Source organism: Typha angustifolia, chromosome 8 (assembly GCF_048772165.1).
Source record: "Typha angustifolia cultivar Huaian chromosome 8, ASM4877216v1, whole genome shotgun sequence".
Taxonomy (NCBI): Eukaryota; Viridiplantae; Streptophyta; class Magnoliopsida; order Poales; family Typhaceae; genus Typha; species Typha angustifolia.
Genome location: NC_133246.1, coordinates 2,992,003 through 3,017,326, shown reverse-complemented (window position 1 = coordinate 3,017,326; position 25,324 = coordinate 2,992,003). Strand labels below are relative to the sequence as shown.

Sequence of the window (25,324 nt, the reverse complement as noted above, 5' to 3'; positions counted from 1 at the left end):
AGAATTTAGTTTTCTCTGTGGGTGTTTGGATAAATTTTTTTCAAGGAAAATTTTATCTCATTCTTTTTTCTCTTAAGCTGTAAAAATAGAGTAGATAGGATCATATAGTGATAAAATTATATCCATATCTATAAGTTTTCTTATGAAACGGATCCTAATACAGATAGCAAATTTAATTACAATCTTTGTTAACTACAATCGTGGATACGGACAAAATATCAGATATATTTGTGTTCATTTTTTAAGTGTATAAGAACTTGTGAAATCTAGACAAATAGTAAATATATGTGAAAATTAGATTAATCATATAAAAGTATTTTAAAATGTTTTATATCACTAAACCAAATGATACGACAGTATTGTTTCAGATATTATTATTCGATTATATATTTATCCATAGCTATGAATATAAATTCTGATAGGAAGACAGGATAGAAAAATCTCGATACTGACAAAACTCAAAACCTGATCCACAAACCCTACTCCCTCTCATAGCACCACTTTCTTCTCCCTACTCTCTACCTCCTCAACCCTCATCCCCCTCCTATCTCTCTTTGTTCTACCTTGTTTTTCCTCCAAAATTCCCTAAAATCTTCAGATAATTTTAGATTAATTCAAAGGAAATTAAAAGAAAAAAAACATAGGATACTTTAGTTGCAGTTTTCCAAATTTCTATGAAAAATTATCCTAACTTATCTAAATAAGCCCTTAGTGAGAGACATGCCAATATATATATATATATATATATATATATATATATACTAGGGAGACCTAGTCTCTTATCTAGCTTATAATTAACTTGTGGACTCATGCTAAAAAAAAGTTAAAAAGGAGGGATTGGATTCCATCTTTTGTTCAGTTTTTCTTCTTCTTTTTATTTAATAATAGGCATCTTTTGTTCAGTGTTTGAGGTACATATTATACCTCTTCTCCATGTAGAGGGGGACGGAGATCGTCTGCAGCCCTTGCTGCTGCCGGAATGCATGCCTTCGGGTATTTGACAGTCGATAATAGAGAGGCCAGTGTCGTATTCCAAGGGAGATCTTCTGTTTCTTTTTAATATTCTTTTGAGGCAATATGTTGCAAGGGAAAACTCCTTACCATTTGAAACATCTGTTCCAAAACCTGCAGTCTCATTTATGGATATTGCTTCTCCTGCAACAACTGGAAGTGGCAGTGGAGCTGAAGGTCGTAGATGTTAGCTGCAGGAACCTGAAACAACAAACCATCTTTATCTAGGGATGACAACGAGATTGCTTCTCAAATGGTTTAAAGCATCTCTCACCCAAAAACAAACAAAAGAGAACTTATGGTTATCGTCTGGGAGGAGCAGATGATCGAGTTAAATTAATGGATGAATTCATAAATGAAGATCACAGACTCATAGATGGGTTCCGCTCTCAACTGACTTGTCTCATAAGGAGGAAGTACTCTGGGATGAGCTTTTATTGGTTTCAGTCTAATTCCATGACTGGGGTGTAATTATAGTGACTAAGTTCTTTCATTCTTTTGCAAACGGAAGAAGAAGAAGAAGAAGAAGAAGAAGAAGAAGAAGAAGAAGAAGAAGAAGAAGAAGAATTATATTACTCATCTAATACATAATAATGTTCCAGTTTCAGATATTAAATGAATCCGTCAGGTTTTCTTCAATCGCTATAAATCTTTATTTCATCATCAATCAGATTCGTCTGCCTTAATCGATTGGTATGCCCTCTACTCTTCATCTAAGATAAATTTCTCCATTTTAACCTACCCTAAGTTGAAAAAAAAGGAGTTGAGACCAAAAGGTTTTTCCTCTTTTATTTTCAGTCCTTTTGGGAGATTATTAAGAATGATATTATGAGAAATTCTATGGACTTACTTTAACCATGACGTTCACCTGGCAGGTTTCAATAAATCTGTAGATCACGATGATGCTTCTTTGGTCAAGGATTTCAGACTTTCTAGTCCTATGAATTGCTTGTAAAAGGCTATCACAAAGGTCTTTGCTAGTCGTCTTGCTCCTCTTATGGGCTCTTCTATCATTCTTCATTGTTCAACCTGCTTTTATTGAAGGGAGAAGTATTTTGGGATAGTATTTGTGATGGCCCAAGAATTGCTCTCTTGGTCCAGTAGATCTTCATCGGAAGGCTTCTCAAATTGTCCTTCTTGATGGATCAAACGGATTGACTGTTGTTTATCTTCTTTCTGATAGCTCAGCTACTCTTATTAATGGTTTTCCATATAATTATTTTAAGTTGAAGAGATGTTTGCGTCAAGTTAAAATAGAGCAGTATGATGATTTCCAATTAAGGTCTAAATGCTTTAAAAGGGCACTTCGAGTTATTGTCAAGGTTAATAATATGATTAAAAAAAATTGAAATGAAGAGATTAATACGTACTCAAATCTAGATTCATTACAACTTAAATATTTAGAATTGTCTGGATAAGTAAGCAGCATTACAACACAAGACGAGCATAAAATTAATTTAAGTCAAACTAAACATATAGAAACAGAAACAACAAATAACAAGAAGCGGTAGGAGCTTAAGGTGTACTCTGAGGGGCAGCCAACGGGAACTAACCCAACTTGAAGCAGATTTCTATGGAACTCAGGAGAGACTAACAATAGAACATGACCCTTTTAACATTCTCCTTCAGAGCAGGCAGAGGCCTGACCGCAACGCTTCCAGGTGTCCTTGTACTGCGAGGACCACCGGTAGGAACTCCACGGCCGACAGCCACACCGCTTGCCATTGACCCACTATCTGACGTCTCAGGTTCCAAGTAAAACCGAGCACGGAATGCAGCAAGATGAGCATAATATGCAGGAGGCACTGCCAAAAGAACGGAACATGAGAACCAAGTTTGGAGGATTTCAAGCATCTCGAGGGATTGAACTCAAGCCAGGTGAAATATTAAGTCAAGATAACATTTACCTATTGACACAGAGCGGGTGCACCTAGCATAGCTGCAAAATAGAAGCAAGCTCTAGTTAAAAAGGACTACTGTTATTGATATCTGAGACAAAAAAATTGTGTATTAAGACGAAAGAATTAAGTGTGCATTACGTGTAGCACAGGTTGTTTGTGAGAGATTGCAGTGCATCGGCAGTGAATTTATTCTCATCCCACAAAACATGGTAGTGAGCAGGGCGGCTTGTTCCCTGCAAATGTAAGAGGTTTCAATAAAAATCAGCACTAGATTAAGTAAATAACAGGAGCAACATAAACCAATGATGGCACATTACCTGAATGCCGGCATGACTACAAAGGTAGAAATCAAACTCAGTTGGATGGCAAATCTTAGAATCAACCACTGTGCCTGCCATTAAAAGGGCAGCAGTTAAAATGTTCAGAACACAGAACCATGAAGCCAGGAAAATTTTGCATTTGTCAATATCTAACCTGGCAATATATTTCCACTCCTATCCACAGACCGCTGATCATTATGATTATTAGCAAACAGACGTGTATGATGCCTCTTCTGAACAACAACAAATGTCACCGGTGGCTGATAATCAGGCTCCAATGAAACACATGCCTGAGTTGAACATTTAAAAAAATCAGCTAGGATTAGCTGGATAAGAAAAGGTTTACAGCGGAAAAGAATTGACTACAGCTGTCCTTAAAATGACTTACCTTTCGGATGGCATCGAGTTCATACAATAATACTTGATAAAATTGTCCCTCACTAACACCATCCCTGATAGAGAGGTATCATGATAATCATGTAGTAGGATCATGTATGAATACTAGAGTAGAGAATGATACCTGTAAAATATAATTCGCTGAGGTTTCTGCCCAGTTGATTTTTTGAACGAAATGAGAAGCTCCCTACAAATTACAGTACAGTATATAAGGGTCTTCCCGCAAACCAAAACCAGGACGTCAAAGTAGCACCAGAACTTCAATTCAAGTGGTCAGTAGTGCATAGAAATATCAAAAACAGACCTAATCATGCCACCAGTGACTGGTCCGCGTTGTGGATCTTGCCCAACTTTAAACAGATCCTGGATCAGCTCTTGACGATGGGCTTGTGCACTAACTAATCCAGCATACTTGGTGACCTCTGGCCAATCTTGAGAAGCAACAACCTGAATTAGCCGGAACATGGCAGTCCTTATGCAAGTCAGAATTTGTACAAATGTTGATTCAAGGGACATAATATATTGTCTTATATATATCACCAAAAAAATGAGAACTTACAGCTGCAATGGAAGGGCTGGAATCCTCTCCAGGATGAGGATGAGTTACATCAGCACCAAATATAATTGTCGGTCTGTCACTGACCAGAGGTATCCTCCTTGTCAGAGCATCCATTAGTACAGTATTTCTTCCTCCAACCTATGCATTAAGTTAATGTAAGCTATAACAGTTCAGAGAAGAAAAGAATTTAATCATAAAGGAAAAACACTGACCTTAACATTGATCTTAAGAGCAACATTTGCAAGATATTGCTTGCTCATCTTAAACACATGCTTCGTCAGACAACATTGTGAGACTAATCCAAGGTCTGTCTCACATATTCTTTTCAGGTCCCCTGTAACAATTAGCAATAACATGTAGCAGATCATGACATCAGATCAAAGAACAATGATGGAAACAGAGGTGTCTAGTAGGAAGCATACCATATAGAGAGCCATTATTGTCAGGCAATATCACAATCAGCAAATCAAGCTCCCTACCATGTGATTTAAGTATTCTCATGACCTCCTGATACCGCGATTTGAGAGCTCTTTCCACATGCTCAGGCCGAGCAGTTAATGGAGGAAGGACAGGCTCTAGTGCAAAGTCCTACATAAGAAAATAATAACAGGAATGCTAATTAAAAGTCAATAATGTAATATCTAGAATATATCCTCCTAGCTTCCATCAAATTACTGGATCAGCACAACCGTACCATTCCAGATACTTGGCACATCAGCGCCAACTCGTAGCAAAACCCCCTGGCAGCATTATCTTGAACACTTCGTGAAAAGTTTATGCATGTCCAGTTATTTACCCTCCCACCGTTGACCATTTTCTACATTTCAAAAGAAGAAAAAACCAACAGTCAGAAGAGCAAAACAAATGGACTATCTCAACTACTACTTATCTCGAAAATAATGAGGTGGAATAAATATATAAAATTGAGGAAGTCCAGAAGAAGTTAGCTGGACTGATACTAGAAACATTAATATCTTCAAGACCAAGCAGATGGGGTTTTAGGAAGTTAGTTGGACAAGTACATTCAGTGCACCGTGCACACTTCTAGAAACTGATTTGGTCGAACTTGACTAGTAAAAAATGTTACAAAACATCAGGTCTTATGCAAGGATTTGAGTTTACTGAAACGGATCGGGATCGGCTATACCACTCGGTTTCGGCCTGGCCTGCTGCAAGTGGCTGCAGCAGGCAGCAGACAGCTGCTGCTGACAGCAGCAGCTGACAACTGCTGCTGTCAGCAGCAGTAGAGAGAGAGGGAGAGAGAGAGTGAGAGAGAGAGAGGAAGGGAGAGAAAAGGAGAGAGAGAGGGAAAGAGCAAGAGAGAGAGAGAGAGAAAGATTAAAAAAAATTGGGCATGAGAGAGAGAAAATGGAAGAGAGAGTGTGGGAGAGGGAAAGATTAAAAAAAAAGGTGAGAAAGAAAGAGAGAAAAAGATTAAAAAAAAGAATGTGGGAGAGAATGAATAGAAAAGAAGAGAAGGAGAAAAAGATATTTTTACTTTTTAGGCTTTATATGTGAGTAATTATTATTTCTTATTTTCTTATAATTTTTTCTAAATTTTTAGAAATTTCTCTAACATTTTTAATAATATTTAGAATTTTATTTAATTAAAATAATCCGATCCGATACAGGCAGCCGATACGGCCGATACAGCCGATACGTATCGTTTTTTCGGACAGCCGATCCCGATCCCGATACCGATTTTTGGAACCTTGGTCTTATGAGCACACTTCTCACCCCCATTTTTCCTAGGAGAAGCATATGTTACCATAGGCAATTTCAACATTTGTACTGTAGAGTGTTTCCAAATTCGCATAGTTAGCATATACAAGGGAGGCAACACTAGGCATAACTGTCAAGCTTTATCTGCATATTCAAGACAGAACACCCCCTCCAAAAGTCAGTTTAAAACCTATACCTCTTGCTCTTCCCAACTGCACAATGGCAAGAACCTAGTAGAGTAGAATTGTAGCAAAATATGATAGGCATACCAAGTAAAATAAATATACTTGAATAAAACAGAGGTAATAACAGAAAAGGAAAAACAATCATGTGATGATCAAATCAAGTCGAACCAGCTAAGTTTCCAAATGCACATCATTCACAAGTAATACCTTATTCATCATATTCCACTGACCAACTTTGGGCAAGCAATCCTTCTCTCTACCAGTATCGTGGTATTTAAGCTAAAATAAAAGACAAGAAACATAGTCATAATATATACCAGCTTAATGAAATGAAGAGAATGGCACAACAGGACAAATGAAACCTACCCATGGAGCTGGTAGAATACGAGCCTCAACTGAAGCAAGTTTCTCATCAATTCTTATACCAAACTCTTGGGCGTATGGGTCTTCATGGTATGCATTGTGGTGAACAGTCTATCATAGTAAAAAGTAAAAAATAAGGCAAGAAATGCAATAAACAAACAATGTGGAGTAACAAGTTAACATAAAAAAGAATTTCTAAGGCAAACAGTTGTTACCATCATTGAAAGAGGGAGAATAGTTAATAAGTTTACATAGCAAAATACTATAATCAAACTGCATCGGGGAGTAGAAATCCTGAAATAATTGTTGCACATACCCAACTATAAGAAAACTTACAATAGCTCCTTTTTGAACCAAAAATGCATATAAAAGAGAGAAACAAACTAATTTAGTGATGCCAAGACATTGTCCTGGATGACAAACACACAACTTTTTTTTTCTTTTAGATTCTCTTACTAGTGAAGGTAAATGTCAAGGGAAGGATCAGAATTCCAGGTAATTCCCAACAGGCTCGCTGGTGGGCTCACTAAGGTTCCAAGGTCATTTTCCCAGTCCTTAATATTAGAAACAACAACATTAAAGAGCATAATTGCTGACAGGATCTTTCATCCAGCCCCTTATTCCATGATTCCATGAAAAGAGAGATGAAACAATAAAATAAAATCATCAGGTCCTAGTACAAGAAAGAAGACTCAAATCAGCACCTTCAACAATTGCATTCAATTTTGTTTAATAATTTGATAAAGTAGAAGGGTCGGCTCAGTGGTTACAGTGCAGCATCAGAACTGCTAACTTCAATAGGATTTCAGTCCCTCTTTCAGTTATGTTGATTCAAAGATGCATCTGACCACATCAGAAAAAAAAAACAACTGATAATACTATTCCAACCAAGGGAAGGGACCCAATCATCCTACACTGGACAAGGCCAATAATCAGAAGCAGAAGAAGAAAAGACCAATTTGATGCATATAGCCAGTCAATAGATACTGCTCATATCTCACAATACAACCATTCTATCCATATTTTACAGACAACATACATAATGATAACAGCACAGATGTTCAAGGCAGTATATTTATCATTGAAAACTTGTCAGACTTTGCAATAAAAAATGAATATTGCTTATTAGCAATTACAGGCAAAATTGACTGCTTACATATTATAAAAGGACAAATGTATCACACCAAAGCTACTCAACATATCCAAAACAAGATATAAGATGCAACATTAAAAAATACCTGACCATCCAATAAACAAGTTCAATCATATGGTATCACCAGCAATACATAGACAGAACAAGAAGAAAAGAATTACCTGCAGTATGTCTAGCTCCCGCTCATGAGGACGCTGGCAGGTCACCTTAAGGAGAGCAGTTATCTGTTTCTCATTCAATCTCTTTGAGTACCTTTGTCCTTCAACAATCTTGCATACCTGAAAGTTAAATGTGCACAAAAAACCTTACAATGCATATAACCTAATAGAAAAAACCTACAGATCATATCAGAATCGGAAGAGGATAGCTGAGCATAAAGAACAGTTAAGACATAGCTAGAGTGGATCTACATGCTGACCTCCATGGGAAGATAATTCGGCCGCTGTTGATTTCCAACTTGCAAACAAGGTAAAAAGGTATGTTGTATATTAAAACCATAGGTCTCCTGAAAGTATTGGACAACAGACTTCATTGTACCATGGTCATCAACGGGGAACCTGGTAATATAAAAATTCAGACAAGAACTCAGACCAGCAGAATAAATCTTGTCAAAGGAATATAAGATATGAGGCTATGAGGAAATGAATTAACATAAAGGATGAGGCAGATGCAACATAAGGGAGGTTCTTCCTAAAAGAAAAGAGGATCCATACGTTAATTCTCTAGTTGCCTGTGATGTTAGACCAGATATGCGGTATTTTCTACGCATATTGCCTCGATGTGTAACCTCAACCTTCACACCTCTCAGAGCCTTCTTGATCTACATAAATAACCAGGATATATGAGAACATAAAAAGGGTAAGTACCAAAGCTATAAGATATGTACTAGGCTTCTTAAGAAAAAGGTTCAGCATATTCCTTCAAAAGAACAGTAGCACATCTATTTATATTACTAAAGGGAAACAAACCTTCACACGATCAGCATCAGATAATGGTCTAACTGAAATGTCTCTGTTCAGAAGCTGTGCGACAAAGTCGATTACCGGCAAAGGTTCAATGAAAGCAGTTGAAGACATATCTACAAAACATATTGAATCCTTTACTGAACATACAGCCATATACCAATATACATAATACCATCTTAATAAACATGCAAATCCTTCATAAGTTAAAATTTACTCCTTTTTATTCCTGGAAACTCCAGTAAATGGGTAAAGAAATGGAGGACAAATTCGGTACTTGAGCACAAGGTCTTAATTCTAATTAAAGGCTAAAAGAATTAAAAAGAAAAGAAACTCTGACGCGGTGATGCAGAAGCAGATTTTTCAACAATGCTGCATGGCTTCAAATCTCAAATTAATGGCATTAACTCAAATAGACCAAGTCAGAAGCTGTCTAACCAATATTAAGCGATAGTCCCATCTGAGTGGGGCGTATACTCTGATAGAAGCCACGCCAACTTTCCAATCCTTCACCAAGCTTTTGACGTCTTCCTAAATTAGGTGAATAAAATGACCGACCAACTGGTGAATATCTGTAATGTACAATGTGGCATGCCTTGTCACACCCTCATATCACAAAAAAACACAAGCTGATTAGCTAGACAGAAGACAAGACTATTACCTCGCAGTAGGCAGTTCACGTAGTACAATGTCAAGAACTTGAAGGGCTTCTTGGGGTGCATCTGGCTGCCTCCCAGTTAAAAACATAGCTAAATGGTGAAGATCAGCACGTGCTGCAAACTTGATGACAACTTTGAAGACCCTCTCTCTCCTATAATACAAAGTACACAACAGATATAATTACATGGAATAGAATTTGAATCAACATTAGTATATTACAAATATACCTCTGGCCACCTAGACCTTCTTCCTCGTCATATAATGTTATTTCAAAATTCTTGGAGGGGAACGGAAGTGGCCCGGCGGTATAAAGGCTCTTCCTGCCATCATAAGCTGGAAGGCGGCCACCTAGATGAGACTGCCTGTATAGTTTTACTAGCTCCGCCATGACCGCACGATTCACACCACGGGAGGTCACTTCAGGTGAAATAGAGACCTAATAAAAAAGTGATTGACTATTAAGAAGCAGAAAACGAACCACACTGCGTCTTTGATAAAGGCAGAACTTCTTATTTTTAATATAGATAAGAGGAGAGGCTTACATCGTACTGGTGAAGGTCTTTGTCAGGCAACTCAGCAAAGAAATGGTTTGCCTTCACAATGCACCTATCTCCAAAACTACCCTTGCCAGGGCGAAGTGGAAATCTAACTGATTTGCTTGAGGATACTGCTGGTTGAATCGCCTGGCTAGAAGAAGCTTGGCCCTGGATATCAAGATGTTGAAACTGCTCTTCAACTTGACCAGAGAACACCTCCACAGATTGTGACTTTGAACTAGCTTCTGATGGAGGTGGTACTGGCTGAGTGACTTGATATGGAACCTGGGTTGCTTGGTGCAGCTCGGGAACTGTCCTCGACGGACCAGCAGTTACAGGACCCCCACGCCCACCTGCCATGCTACCACCACCCCTGCGTCCGCCATAATGCTGCTGTGGTGGCATACCACCTCTTGCCTGGGAACCCCCATGTCGCTGGTACTCGGAAGATGGGCCACCTCCCTGCTGTGAAACTAGTCCCCCACGACTGTGGTAGTGTCCAGCACTGCGACCACCACGGCCTCCTTGTTGAGAGAGCTGAGGATCATCTAGAACCAAACCATGTCCTCTTCCTCCCCTACCCTGCTGTTGTGGCATTGGAGCCCTTTCAGAAGGCTGGGGAACACGAGGTTCAGCACTGCTACTGGCTTCTGGAGACTCTGAACTCCCGGTAGCACTAGGAGGTCCAGTTCTTCTTTTCCTCGGCATGATTACAGCTGCAGGAAAATAAAATGAACAACAGTTATCACTAATCAAAATGTGCAATAAAAACCTAGGACAAAAATAACAGAAAATTACAGCATAACACAAGATTGGTAACAAAAGAACAGGAAGAAATACAAATCCGAAGAAAAAAATCCCAGTATAGTGTTCACAGAGGATTAAGCGTAGAAGCCTTAACTAAAAGTCTAGAAATAAGATGGAGCAAATTCTTGCATAAATTTGAAGATGAAATATTCATGGCCAACAATGATAAACTAACTAAAGAAGATAATAGTTTGACAGATGTTTAAAATCCACATCCTGAAGAAAGGAATAATTTCCAAATTAGAAGTGCTGGGGCATGAATCGTATAAATATCCAATACATGATAGCATCCCCCCAAAATGTAACCAAAGCTTATTCCATACTATCAAATTATTTGATTATCTATACTTTCAAGGTACATACTAAAAAGAAGAAACCATATTAGAAAAAGTTAAATACGAATACATGCAAATACTCTGCTTATTTGCAGGGCCAGAATACAAGACTCGGAGTCTCCATAAAACAAAAGAACGTTTATTTTCGAAATCTTAATCCAATAAAAAAACATAAAGAACGTAAATTTCCTATAAGAAACAAGAATAAGTACAAGTCAGTCATGAGAGAGGTAACTCGATGTCTATATATGGAAAAGAAAGAAAAACCAAAAAAAAACAAAGAATCGAAGTTGCATCAACAACCTAATGATCAGTGAATGGTTGACAGTGCCAAGAATTAGCAGGGGCAAAGGTCAAGAGATCGATCGTGCAAACTTTGTGTGTATACATGATAGATATGTTAGATGAAAATTAGAAAGGCACCATTAAAGCTTTCCAATGTACCAGGCCCCCACAAATGTTCCGTGGATAATTTACAACAAATCTGAACGTACAACTCGAAATATAGATTAAATGAAGATATGTGCACATCTGCACATGGGCATGGTCAATTAAGAACCAACTAATAAAGACTATTTAAACGTCAAGCATAAACTTATTAAGTGAGTGACCCATAAGGTCTTACTAGAATAATAAGCACGACAACTCACTAGAAAGATAAAGTGAGAAACACCGGTGGCATGTCAAAACTCTGCCACCCATTTAGCAATATCCAAATGGCGGCTAAGGACCACTGCTCACCATATTCTTCGTAACAACACATTTAAGGACAATTAAGATCAACCCCGAAGAGGGAATCAAAATTTCCTCATGTTTAGGACAAGATAGTCGTACACAGATACACCCTTAAATTTCCAAATGATCCCTCGGTTCACGAAAGTGCAACAGATAAAGGATGTACCAAAGAGGATGTAGTGATAATTCCTCCAGAATAGAAGGAAACAAATGAAAACCTTAAACGAAATCCACACCGGATCGTCACGGAACCAATGCGAACAATCTAAGATCCTCTAAATCCACCGAAAAGTCGAACGATCTGTGGCCTTGGCCTTAGATCTGGTGTAATTTAAGAGCAAAAGCGGCCGGCACGAAGAACAAAGCCTCAAAAAGAAGAGGAAAAACAACCAAATGTCGCTTAAAACCGCTTCATCGGTGCACCAAATATTTCGATCCCAATCATCCACAAACAAAAAACTCATATTTCCAGAAAAAGGAAAAAGAAAAAGAAGTACATAGCCAACCAGAGACGACGAGTTCGGAAACATGAGAGAGAGAGAGAGAGAGAGAGAGAGAGAGAGAGAGAGAGAGAGAGAGAGAGAGAGAGAGATTGAAGCGAAGAAATGAAGACGATCTAAGTCGGGAAACCTAGAAGAAGGATCGAAAGAAGAGATGGAGAAGGGTTCAAAGATCTTTACCCTGATCAAGGAGCCGAGGAGACGAAGACTTTTGAGAAGACTCGAACTACTCCACCGAGAGAGTCGCGAAGGAACGGCTATTCTACGGGAGAGCAAACGAGAGACATAAAAGACGAGAGCCGTGGGGTTCGGGAAAAGGACAGGTGTCGACCGATTCGCCCCTGCTCAACTCGGACGAGTCGCACTTTAAGGGTGGGTGGGGGTAAGAAGGGTCCCATATGTTTCCCGCGTTTTAATTAGTGCGGTCGACTTGCTATGATTGGCGAGGCCCTGCTCTCGAAATTTTGTAGAACCCGAGGGCGTTACTGCAAAAGGACTCTCTCCAAACTCCAAACTCCAAACTCACTCACGAGCTGGGGTATAACCGAGCCGACCTTTATCCAGCCTACCTCTCTTGAATTAAAAATAATTTTGAGATTAGATTTATTTATGGTCAAACTTAAATTAAAATTATTATTTTAATTTGAGCCGATTTTATAATAAAGCTCGAATTTAATTAAATTTAATTTAATTTAGAGTTAAATCAAACTTAAAAAAAATAAATAATATAAAATTATTGCCTATATATATATATATATATATATATATTATTTCGAGTCATTTCGAGCCATGATCAAACTTAGCTTGGAGCCGGGGTTGATATATTTTGACAGACAGACAGACCTCTATCTCCGAGAGGCAAGAGCGCAACCGGCTGGATAGTGAAGCGATCGCCACGTCTCCAAATGTTTACACTTGGCACGAGGTGATTGGAGGGTAAGTTGGTGTCCACTCTCCAAGTCTCTCAACTCCTAGATTAGTACGTTCCATTTAAGTTGGGTTGAGTTAATGAAGTGCTGGTTACTACTACTCTTGACTTTATTTTTACAGTGGATATGCTTTAAAATTAGATCTTATCTTTTCGATCGACTAAACCTCACTTATCTCTACTTGTAATTAGATTAAAAATAATTAATCTTTGTTAACTCCGTACTGCTGGGACTCACGAGTCGCATATAAAGAAAGAAAGAAAGAAAGGGGAAGAAAAAGAAAAGAGAAAAGAATCAATCGATGGACGGCCCAGATGGGCCGGGGGATAAGGACGGTTGGTGCGCCGGACTGAGACCTGTGTACGGACCAAGGAAAGGAACCATCCATCGGACGGTGGAGATGGGAAAGGGCGGGGAGGGAGGCTATCTGGGTTGGGGGGCCCGGTGGTTTACTTCGACGCGAAGGTCCCCCTTACTTAGTGGACGGGCGACACGCTGGACGATGGGTTGGGTCAGCCCCGAAACCCAAAAGAGAGAACTCGAAGGAAAAAGAAACATAAAAAAAAGACTTACCTTAACGCATATAACAAAGTATATGCGGGAGGTCCGCAGAATCGAATCGAAATTGAAATCGAAATCGAAATCGAAATCGAAATCGAAATCGAAATCGAAATCGAAATCGAAATCGAATGGAATCGCCTCGCCTCTCATCTCTTCGCCTCGAAGTAGGAAATGGAGGGATTTGGGGTGGGGGGAAGGTAGTACGAGATGTGACCGTTCGTTGCTAAAGGCACAGGCCTCCTGATGGATCCCGGATACCCGTACGGGGAGGCGGGGGAGGCTGCCTCGTGATCCGGTGGATCCCAATCGGCCTCCACTGTTCCGCGAAAAGCCCACTGGGAGATCGAAACGTGTCCACGGTAAAGCACCCACTAAGGGAGGGGCCCACCGTTGTTGTTGTTGTACTACTAGGAATTTTATTTATTTATTTATTTTGTGCCTTTCGTTTTAGAACTTATCTTGAATAAATTCTCTTTTGGTCGACTTTACCCTCGACCCACTCCTGCATTGGATCCTCCTCAGCTTGGGCGAAGCTCTCCCCCCCCCGCACCTTGGCGCATTGCCATTGGCTCCTCGCCGACCGACCAACCATAGATACTTTCGCGGTGACCAAGTAGAACAAAATTATTCGGTGATGGTTCATACATTAGCTTTTAACGGTTTGACAATCTGATTGATAGCTAGTCAATCTAATTAATTTAAAACAATACCTCCACAACGCAATAGTTTTGATTCAATAACTTAAAGTCTATATTAGAAAGCTTACTATCAAAATTAATTTTGAGACTCAATGTAAGAATAATTATTTATAAAATATAATCTTATTTTAAAAATAATGAAAATAAATATCTATTCAATCAGCCTTATTCTTTGGAATAGCTCTCGTAGTAATATAATTATATTTATTCATCATACTTGCATAAAATTAATTATTAAATATTACGATGTTTAGTTGTAAACTAGCTTATTCTATAATAGTTATACTTTACGTGACATATAGTTGAATCAAAGTACGTATTATCCAGTAAAAAAGATAGAAGTTATACCACTTCTCTTACCACCCAAATAAATATATATACATCGTAATCTTTTACAGAGATTATTATTATTATTATTATTATTATTATTATTATTCAGAGGGTTATAATGTCGATTTTTTTTTCTTTCTTTCAGACAGAGTTTGAGAGGAAATAGAGCTATAATTATTATATATATAATTAATATTCTTAGAGAGAAGTGTTTCAGTGTCACGTTTTGTACAAGTAATACTTTGGTCATTTGGTCATACTTATATATATATATATATATGCTACTCCGCAATATACGGTAGCATTAGCACGAGTTTTTTTGACGTGGAACAAAGGTTAGGAAATAAGGTGTAGATTATATTTTGTATTAATTTATATGACACGTGGAACGAAGAGAGAAGGTGGCATACCTTGGTAGGGGTGGGCATTTTGCAAGGCAAATGCCATGGGAAAGAGGAGCACAGCAACTGGAATAGGGTTTGCCTCACAGAGAGACTCTGGGAGAGAGAGAGAGAGAGAGAGGATAAGGTCAAGCTAGGTAGCTAGCCTTTGGAATGGGAGGAAGAGAGGGGGGGGGGGGGTGGTGGTGGCCAAATGAGGAAAGAGGATCAAGCTCTTATAGAGATAGTAGAAGGGGGTGGGTGGGGGTGGGGGTGGTGGTGGAGGGGTAAGGATTGCATATAATAAAATATTACTAGTGCTAAAAGACAAGTCACTGTGGCTGAGATGGGAAAACTCTGTGAAGTGGAGGGGGGGAGGAAGTTGTTTGTTTGTGTGATAGCAATTTCTGGGTGTCTTAGCTTGGGAGCAGGAGAGAAAGGTGTAGGTGTAACTGCACTGCTAAAAAGTTTACTACCTCATTTTTAAAATCTTAATGAGTTAATATGGCATCAAAAAGCTTTTGGTAATTTAATTGTATTTAACTTTTTAATTTATAATAATGAAGTTTAGTGTGTATACCCTGTGAATGTATATCAGGCTGCCTATCTGTCATTAAACTTCTACTCATACAACAAATCAACTATTATTTAGAGCAACTGATAATTTAAACTATAAGTTAATAATGTGAACTAGTTGGGTAGTTTGGATGGCTGTGTGTAAATTGCTTACTGGAGATCTTTTGTTTCTAGGTGGTTTGCTTACTGGTAGTTTAGTTTTTATATTATTTTCAGTGATATAAGACTGTTCTAAGATTCCATCGTCGATAGCAGGCTAGCAGCACCTTCCAGAGATAGCAGCATAGAATATTAGCACAAACCCGGAGGTTAATTGGATCAAACAGTTGATCTTTAATGTTCTTTTTTCCCCCCGCTGAGATGATATATTGATAGGGAATCCAGTGATTTGACCATTCCAAAAGATTTCTTCAAGATCTTTATTTCATGACCCTTGTGGCCTTGTCCACATTTAAAATGATTTAGAGATCAAAGAAGATCTATATAATAATCAAAGATTTTGTCCACAGCCAGCATAATTATTATGGATTCTGTCACATTCATATTAGATCAATTTTGTCTTAATCATTGTCTTTCCGATGACATTCAACATTTAAAATAAATTATTGCAACACAAAAAGTTGATTTGGCATCATTTGCTGTGCAAAAAGTTGTTACATGAAAGGATCAAATCAGTGCAAATTACAGCAACAGTGTTGTCAGTCATTCTTTTAAAAATGAAAGTAACTTGAATCTGGATAGAGTACTGAATTGAATCTATAATCAAAATTGAGATATTCCGTATTAAGAAATTTTATCAATTACATCTTGACAGTAGCATACACACTTAAACAGAGTCTTCTTGTAATTGCATCTCCACTCAACTGCCAGTATCCATCTTTCTAGTGATTTCTGAACCCTTATTGGTAGCTCACTATGAGAAACAGCTTCGAGTTGTAAACCATGTGCTTGAAAGAATCTTCCAAGCTCTTCTTTATGAGATAAAAGATCTGCAAGGTTTATGCAAGTAGCATGGCTCTTAAATTTGTCTAATATGGTCAGCAAATTGTTGTCAGCCTTAATAGTCGTGGGCAATCTTCCCAGTATTCCAAAACACTTTTTCGCTAACCAGTTCATAATCACCAATTCATTTTCAACTGAAATTGAAGATCCTGAATGAACCAGATGCCCAACCGACCTGCGCTTGTTCGCTGGTGTAGCCCATAGGCGTAAAGCGCATAGCAATGCAAATGAAGGGCTTCCATCTGGTTGAATATACATGGATTCTCCAGGCCACGTACTCATTGAGCATATATCTGTATCTAATTGAATGAAGGCCTTCTCATTTGGGTTGTCGCTCAGAAAAAAACCGTAATGCTCTAGAAGATCTAAATTAGTATATGTTCCATAACATAGAAGAACCTGTAAAGAATAACAGAATGGTCAGAAGCGGAAAATAAAATTGAACTATTGCTTTAACCAAATCAAATATCGTTTAGCAACTATCACCCTCAATACTAGAGTTCTTTTAATAACAATCACCCGAGAGCAATTACATGGTTTGGAAAAAAACTTAAAGACCCAAGATTTATGTATAAAACGTATTCCATGATTCAACATATTAGCTTCTGCTAATAATTTGCGGTTTATGTATTTCAAAAGCTCTAGAGCTTCAGTTATAGTGACTAATTATTAGAAAAGCAGAAAAGGAGCGGATAAAGGAATCCAAAATCTGGGGCTCTGCCCATGGCATGTAATGGGACATGACATTAGAATATTTTTAAATGTGTCATGCTGTTTCATCATTCTCCATCCTTCCTTTTCTTTTTTATCATTCTTATATACTTGGGTCCCTGGTGCAAGAACATAAGTCTAAACTGAAAATCCAAAAGAGATCTTGCAACTATGACATAATTTACAGTGGGTTGAACAAAATTTCCTCTATACTACTAGACATAAACCAAATCAAAATGAGCTAACTCAGCTTTAACTACGTGAAAAGTACCTGTTCTCCTTTTCTGTATCTTTTTCGGGCATAAAAGCAATATGAAGCAGTATCTTCGTCATATCCACCATCTGTCAACCTTTGCGAGGAATTATCAGTCTCCTCAGCATCCAACTTCTTAGTGGCATGCTTGCAATCCTCAAAATAACTGGTGTTTGAGTCATAAGATTCTTCTATAAGTTCTAGCTCCGCAAGGGAGGATTCGTTGATGTCCTCATACATCATCACATGAGGCGCGGCATAATTAAATAGATCGCCCACAGGACATAAGCAGCCAGCATTGTCCCATGGTATATGTAATGTGCGAGAAGACACCTTCCAACAAAAGATGGATCATGGATGTGAGACCATCAAGAACTTTTGTTACACAAAAAGATCCAAAAGCAAAAGCAAGCAGAACTGTATACAAGAATTATCTCACAGTTGCTGAAGCCCAAAGCCAAGACTTGAATTTTAAAAGTCGAGGATTAAACTCCATTTCTTTCATGAGTGGAATAGCTTCTTCCCAATCCGATTTTGCCCTATGAACAGCCTTCTCTGCAACCCAGATGACATCTTCAACCTGACTTTTAGATTAATGAGCTTGAAAATTGTTCCATGGAATGCGAAGAACAGATAGGACCTAATAGCATAGTTGATCAAACTTTACTTGCAAAGATTCAATTTCAATGTTGGTGAAGTTTGCTAATATATTGTAATCCTGGGGCAACTGCAACAAGTATGGATACCACTTAGAAGTTTTCCCTTTTCCCACTTCAGCCAATAAGCATACAATCAGCACCTGTGGAGTAACCCAAAAATTAGTTTTCCCAGAAAATATTATGCATGTCTTTCGCATTATATTTATATAAATATAGAAATAGATCAATGGTTATTCACATAAATGGATTAAAGATCACTTCTCAAGGTAAATAAAACGCTACTCATCTCTAAGGAATGGAACAGAAGAGGTCTACCTGTATACTTACCTTCTGAAGTAGAACTAATGTACTCAATCCTTCAGTTCTTGCATATATAATGAGAAATCAAACACTGAGATCTTACGAAACTGGAAAATCTGAAAATTATGCATGTTATAAACATCACTCTTTCAAAAGTCCTTTGCAAAGGCATTGACATAGAACTAATGGATGATTAAAGGCTAAAAGCAAGGTTTTACTTTTTGCTTCTTTGCACGATCATCTTGTGGCAGTTATACACTCCAGTTAACTTAAAAACAGCCAGACTTAGTCTTCAGATGAAGGGGAACTACGATTATATTCGTTAAAGTGTAGCAAAATAAAATAAAATAATCAAGATACAGATTGGTGGTTTTACTAGAAAAAAAAGAAGTAAAAAGGAGACAATCATACTTGTGGAAGGTTAGAGGATTTCAAAATTTTCTTGTTCTTGTCCTGACTCACTTTAAATTCAAAGATTTCCAATCTATACATTGTATAGTTAGAACTACTCAGGACATTCCACCAAGTTTAATTCAGGCATTCCTACAAACAGACAGCTAAAACAAAACTGCTTACAATCTTACCCGAAGGTTGGTCAGAATCATGGAATCCATTATAAGATGTCCAAACCCAAACACCCAAAGAACCAAAGCAAGAACATAAACGAGCACAACCTACCTGTGTGGACGATAGACTAGGGTGCTTGCTCACGCAAGACGCGATCTTTTCATCACCCAACACGCTGTCACTCGTCAACAGCGCAGCCCTCGGAACTCTTAGCACTAACTCCCCCTTCCTGAGGTCGCGAGCAGCGGCCAAACCCCTTCTGTGCTTAGATTGATACAGAAAACGCATGGATAGCATTGGAGAGTGAGAGAGAGATAGAGAGAAGAGTAAGGTTTAGTGTTAGGGTTTGCTTACCCTCCGGCTTGGGGGAAGTGGGAGACGACGAGGGAGTGACCGAGGCAAGAGGAAGGAGGAGAACGAGGGGTTGAACAAAGTGGCGAATCCGAGATGCCCAACTCCGCCCCCCATCTCAGAAGCGCTTCCATGGCGACGCTTTCTCTGTTGCCTCTTCTACGGAGGAGGACTTGGTTAGAGAAGAAGAAGTGGAGAATTGCATAAAAGGCCTCCGTGCTTGAAATAATCATCTTTTGTGAAGTATTTGGAGGAAAATCTCTAATTAATAATATTTCCATGTGCATATTAATTCATTATTTGTGAACACTCTTCAGCCTTTTCATTAAGAAAAATGTTATCAGATCAAAGGTAACATCAAAATTTTCAAATGCACATACGGAGAGTATCATGGGAAGTTTAAGACTAGAAATTGATCCCAGTACAATTCGCAACGAGCGAGAGGAAATTAGAAATGTACAGTGAAACAGCAAGCACATCACCCAACAGATCCAAAATGAAAGTAATTGCTCTAGTGCCCAACCCATGTCATTTTTTTATAATGTTTTTTTCTTTCAGAATCCGTATCATTTAGATCACTGGTACAGTGAATGATGAGTGATAGTTGTCTCAGTGAATGATACTTGAAGAGAGTGAAAAGTCCTGCCGTCTGCTTTGCACTTTGCTTTGGATCATAAAAGGATGATTCATCCTGTTATCCTGTCAACATATGGAAACAAATGTAACCAAGAGATTGATCAAGTTCTTGGTCAGCACAAGGAATTCGAAAGATCGCCGCCGCCGAACTTCACCGGAATTGATAGCAGTAGTATATCTATGCAGTCTGAAACTGAAGGAGATTGATGTGCAAACGGAAACTTTTATTGCATTTAACTTCTTTTACTTGTCTTTGAATCAGCCACCAGGGACCTTACGCTGAGACGAGGCTTGGTGGAGACAAGTTGGACGGGAAGAACAGACACTCCAACCACTAATGATCCAAGGGGAACCCTTGAAAGTGGCAGTAGTTCTACAAGCACTGCTACCTGAACATTGTTAATTGAAATCAATACCATATGCATTTTCATTGAAACCATGAATGCTCATAAAACAAGCCAATTCCACACCAATAAAACTGACTGATAGAATCCTCTGTTGAATTAGTATGTATAAACTAATTAAACCAATTACAAGATGCATAAAACATAAAGAGAAAGCTTATCAGATGGCAAATTGCTGTTGCAAACCCCTCAAAGCTCTCCGTAGTTGGAGACAAATATCGTATGCAACAGGTAGCGCTACCAAAAGAATCAACGCTTAAGTCGTGTAATTTACTGTGTGCAATCTTGTGTTAAAAATTCTCATATTTTCTGATAAGAATTACATTAGTGGTACTATTCTAAAAATCAACCATTCTTCAGGATTGGAAGCAAATAATTGAACACAGTAGAAATCATTTTTACCTCAGGGGAATTTAGATCCACAATCGCATTTTTGGCAACACTTTTAATGGCTCCAGCTACAACACCGAAGCAATGGCCTCGATCCATCAAAGCAGTTTTGGAGCCTTCAGCGTTTTTCTTAGTTTTCAGCTCTGTCTCATCTATGCCTCTTCTGTTATAACCAACTGCAAACTAGAGTGGTGATTGAAATTATTAAACCAGCCAGAAGTATAGCATCTTATGGTGAAATAAAATATTCAATAAGAAAGAGAAATATGCCACCAATGTAATGTTAAATAGTATCACAAACAGCAAAATAGTGAAAAGATGAATTTACCTTTATAGGTTTGTCTAGTTTGTCCTTGTCATCTCCCAAGAATTCTTTGAAAAGGTTTGCTACAACTAACTGTAGGTTTTCCTCCAACAAAATACAAGTTTCCTGAATGGGAAAAATACGATGGCACCATCTGTTCATGATAACGGATTCATGATTTAACAATTTAATCACATATAAAAATGGTCTAGTCAAACATTTCACTTTAACATCACTAGAAAGAGTCACTCCCATAAACATAATATGAAGGTTCCCCCAAGGGTATACTGAGCATAATCAATCTAGATTCAATCACAACAGATTTTTATATCCATAAAATGGATAAAGTACCATAAAAGGAAGAATCATAGAATAAGCAGATGATGGAAAGAGTTGTCCTCATCTGAAGGGGAGTTACAAGATGAAAGAGACCATGTTAAGAAATGAGGATGGATAACACAAAAATTCATCATCATTTGGCAATATAGAATTATAGATTGTACTCGAGAAGAAGCATAAAATAAGAACAATACAGTAAAATGGCCTAGAAATGAGAATGTATATGTCTTAGTTCCAATAAGTTTGAGAAAGAAATTATTCTCAGATAATGTAAAAAAGAATGTTATATCAATGGTTAAAAAAATAAATTCCTTCACCATCAAAATATAAGAACTTTGGTATCTTAAGATACAATCAGGCTCTTTCGAGTCATACCGAAATTTGAGTTTTCATATATTCGCCAAGTGTCAAGCATGTAATACATTGTCCTCTTCTAAAAGACTAATTATATTCTTCATCTTTTTCTAACTTCATGTTGCATATTTGTTCTGGTACTTTGTTTTTCTGGCTATAACGCAAAAGAGCTAACAGAGCACACCATTTTTTATTTCTCTAGAAACTGCGGAAACAATTATATCATTGTACATATTACCATTATTTCTCTAATCTTTCTTGGCTTGTAAACCATTTTCAAATGAAGGTAAGGGCGTATGGTACAATTCAATTCCTGCTAGGTTTGGGCCTCTAACCATTAGCAATGACCAACTTTGTTAGCTGAATAGCTGTTAATTTGTTTGTCATATCTCCCTCCATAGAGCAGTACCAATAAACAACGAAGAATAGAACGACAAAGAAACTGTTTCCAATTGCTCTTTGCCAGAAAGGGACTCCAGTATAATGCCATAGCAGTTAATAATGTTAAGAGTGTTCATAAGAGAATATGCAACTTACTGTGGCGATTTTAATTTTCCAGATCCCAATGAACGAAACAAATTTGACAACATGCTGACAACATGATGAAACTCATTATTTGGAAGTGTAAAGAGAAGTAGCCCACTCCTAGTTAGCTTCACTAGGGACAGACTTGAACTCCCATTCGCATTCTCATTCGTATCAAAAGATAGTAAACTTGATTCTGCTGTTTTACCTGTTGACAAGCATATGAAAAGCAGAAAAAAGATTAAACATGATCTCATTAACAGGTTGAACAATGTTTGTCACCTCAAGCAATATTGAATAGCTCACTTTCTAATACCTAAGAGTCCTTACTCACCAGAAGGCTCCAGAATATTGGTATTCTTATTCCTTTCTATAGCTATAACATTATTGGCATCTACTACCGTGCTATACACTTTTCTTTTCTTTGCATCAGCCTTTGTACCACAAGAATCAAAGTTTTCAAGGTCGTTGCCACATGTATGACTGACATACTGCCAAAAATATGCTGTTATCAGACATTCATAATAATAATAGTAATTTGCATAAACAGAAAATTTAAAATTGGAAAATCAATTGAAAGAATAAATCCAAGTTAAAAGTGAACAGGCTAAGGAAACAAGTTGATGTCCTATCACTATCTGCTTACTGTTCATGTTTCTGTTTGATGTTCCAAATAGTAATTAGTCAAGAAAAAATGAATATAATTTTCTATGGGAACCTCCTAAGAAACTGGATATGTAATGGATAAGCCTTTCACTGTTTTGTAGCAGGTATGATTTAGATATTTCTAGTCTTCTACATTCTTGAAGAGTTCAAGTCAGTACTTGAGGACAAACACTAATACTTTTGGAAGTATCTTATTGTTATATGAGATATCATGTCTTACGTCTCTTTATCTATTCCGTTAATTACATGAAAAGACATTGAAATATGGTTCTGCAAAGAGACATGGATAGTACTTGCGATTTATGATGAATTTAAGGTTGATAGAGATATGCATCCAAATAAAGTTGAATAGTGGGAAGGATTTCACCAACCAACTTAAGATAATTGGGGATCAATTATCCTATGCAATAAGCAAAGACATAGAGAATTTGAATCATTCATCATTCATTGAGCAATACTTGGAATATGCAGATGAAAGAAGACATTATCAGCTAGCTAATAGGTAAATCATATGGATGAGAGAGTTAATATAACTAGTCAAATTCAGGGAATATAAAATTTAGTACTAATCTGTTATCATTTAACTGTTGGGTTCTCATACAATAATGTCATTGCATTTATTGGCAGTTGCCTATATCTATTTTCCCTATTAGTCCTCAATGAAACAAAAATTTAACAATCCAACCATTAGTCATTCGAGTTCTCATCCTTGTTTTCTAGGATGCTACCAATGCTTCACTGCACAACAAACAAGAGCAAATACAGTACACAAAAGAGGTAAAGAGTAGTTTATTGACCTCTTTAAGAAGGGAGAAAGCCTCCTTGGTGGCACTTTTCTCACGCTCTGGAAAGAACAGACACGCCCGCGTCAATTTCTTCTAACAATGACATCAAAGAAAATGGAAGAGAAGAGGGAAAAACTGACACTACATCCAAATCATACTAATGCTGGAGCAGTGTGCAGGATCGTCATCATTTATGATTAAATAGCATGTTTACCTGCCAAATGCCACAAATCTAGATAATTACTACCAAGCGCAGTTGTCCATAGAGCCTCACTAGCCTCCTATGAATACGTGCCTGTCCTCATAGATAAAATATTTAATCTAATCATACTATTTCAATTTCCACTATCCAAACTACACAATCTGCGAAGCCCCTTATCAGCATATTAGATTTGAATAGAATTCAGGCTCAAATTTTCGGCACTTCATCACATCGTTCAAATGTACCGGTTTCCCATCACCTTCCTATCTAGATACTAAATCCCTTAAACTTTACTAGATGAATTGATTCACAGCATGGTATCCATCAAGAAGCGAAACTAATCGAAAACTCATAGCAATTCAAAACAGCGTTAAGAAATCTACGCCGCGAGGGGTTGCTCCGTAATCGACTCACTGATGGGGCAGGTGATGAGGAATCCAGAACGGGATCGCTCCAGGAGAGAGGAGGGAGCTCCGTAATCATAGCGAGGGAGGTTGATCACAGCGGCGTGCTGCTCCCATGGAGGCAGCGAACCCTTCGTCTTCTCCTCACCTGCATCTTGGAGCTCCTCTCTCTCGAACTCGTCTTTCTCCTTCTCTTCTTCAGGTGCTACAGCTGGTTGTTGCTTCTCCTCCGCCATGGACATTTCTCTCTCTCCCCCCCCTTTTTTTTTTGAACCCTAGAGCTCTGAAATAGAGTGATTGCTCCGGCGGCGGCAACCAACAACCGTGAATTTCGCACGTGAATGACTTTGACGGAGAAATTTTTGCGAAATAGACCCTCATATTTTGGGATATTTGCTCCTCCTCTATTCCACTATAATTATATTAGTAAAAATATATCAGGAATTTACGTGTATATATATATATTGAGGTCAATTCAGTTGTCAACCTCAGCCAGGTGATTAAATTGCGCGAATCTCGTGGGAAAATACGGCAGCCTTTGTCCTTTAAATGGAGGTTAGCTCCCAATTTCAGTTAATTACTTTTATTTCTAATCTTGGAAATGGGTTTTAGAAAATTAAGTGTTTGATTATAGATCGAGCTAGGATTTTCGGACATATCACAATACATACATACATGCATGCATGCATACATCGGAGATCTCCGGTCCACATACTTTTAATCAAATTATTATTATTTCTTAATTCGATTTAGAAAGAAGTTGATTGATACTAACCTCGTTTTAGCATAATATTAGCTGATTTAAGAAAACCATTAGACCCAAAGCAGAGGGAGGCCGGCACGCTCCGATGTC

General features: G+C 38.0%; 3 protein-coding genes across 5 annotated transcripts; all 3 read right to left on the bottom strand.

Moving 5' to 3' along the window:
* Nucleotides 1-2,343: 2,343 nt before the first annotated feature.
* LOC140764528 (protein argonaute 1B-like) lies at nt 2,344-15,206 on the bottom strand. 3 transcript variants are annotated; one of them, XM_073103131.1, is made up of 23 exons: nt 15,074-15,206; nt 9,775-10,484; nt 9,460-9,668; nt 9,234-9,383; nt 9,011-9,144; nt 8,579-8,688; nt 8,324-8,430; nt 8,029-8,167; nt 7,772-7,888; nt 6,461-6,568; nt 6,302-6,373; nt 4,882-5,004; nt 4,610-4,775; nt 4,400-4,521; nt 4,188-4,325; nt 3,933-4,075; nt 3,753-3,815; nt 3,621-3,684; nt 3,387-3,522; nt 3,230-3,303; nt 3,051-3,145; nt 2,919-2,950; nt 2,344-2,816 (listed from the first exon to the last, which is right to left on the bottom strand). In XM_073103131.1, exons 1-23 carry the CDS (start codon nt 15,108-15,110, stop codon nt 2,602-2,604), a joined length of 3,264 nt encoding a protein of 1,087 aa, XP_072959232.1. In that variant the 5' UTR covers nt 15,111-15,206; the 3' UTR covers nt 2,344-2,601. The 3 variants fall into 3 exon arrangements, with proteins under 3 accessions (XP_072959232.1, XP_072959233.1, XP_072959230.1); XM_073103132.1 differs by lacking the exon at nt 15,074-15,206 and adding an exon at nt 12,326-12,467; XM_073103129.1 differs by lacking the exon at nt 15,074-15,206 and adding an exon at nt 11,561-12,092.
* Nucleotides 15,207-16,242: 1,036 nt separating this feature from the next.
* On the bottom strand, nt 16,243-19,749 carry LOC140764330 (protein SET DOMAIN GROUP 40). The gene is made up of 6 exons (XM_073102846.1): nt 19,466-19,749; nt 19,223-19,370; nt 18,253-18,384; nt 18,025-18,165; nt 17,604-17,918; nt 16,243-17,020 (listed from the first exon to the last, which is right to left on the bottom strand). The coding sequence occupies exons 1-6, from the start codon at nt 19,747-19,749 to the stop codon at nt 16,403-16,405; spliced, it is 1,638 nt and encodes a 545-aa protein (XP_072958947.1). The 3' UTR covers nt 16,243-16,402.
* Nucleotides 19,750-19,860: 111 nt separating this feature from the next.
* Nucleotides 19,861-24,792, bottom strand: LOC140764331 (uncharacterized). Its single transcript, XM_073102847.1, has 7 exons — nt 24,482-24,792; nt 23,878-23,924; nt 22,749-22,905; nt 22,427-22,622; nt 21,221-21,350; nt 20,905-21,075; nt 19,861-20,487 (listed from the first exon to the last, which is right to left on the bottom strand). Exons 1-7 carry the CDS (start codon nt 24,711-24,713, stop codon nt 20,332-20,334), a joined length of 1,089 nt encoding a protein of 362 aa, XP_072958948.1. The 5' UTR covers nt 24,714-24,792; the 3' UTR covers nt 19,861-20,331.
* Between the last annotated feature and the right edge of the window lie 532 nt (nt 24,793-25,324).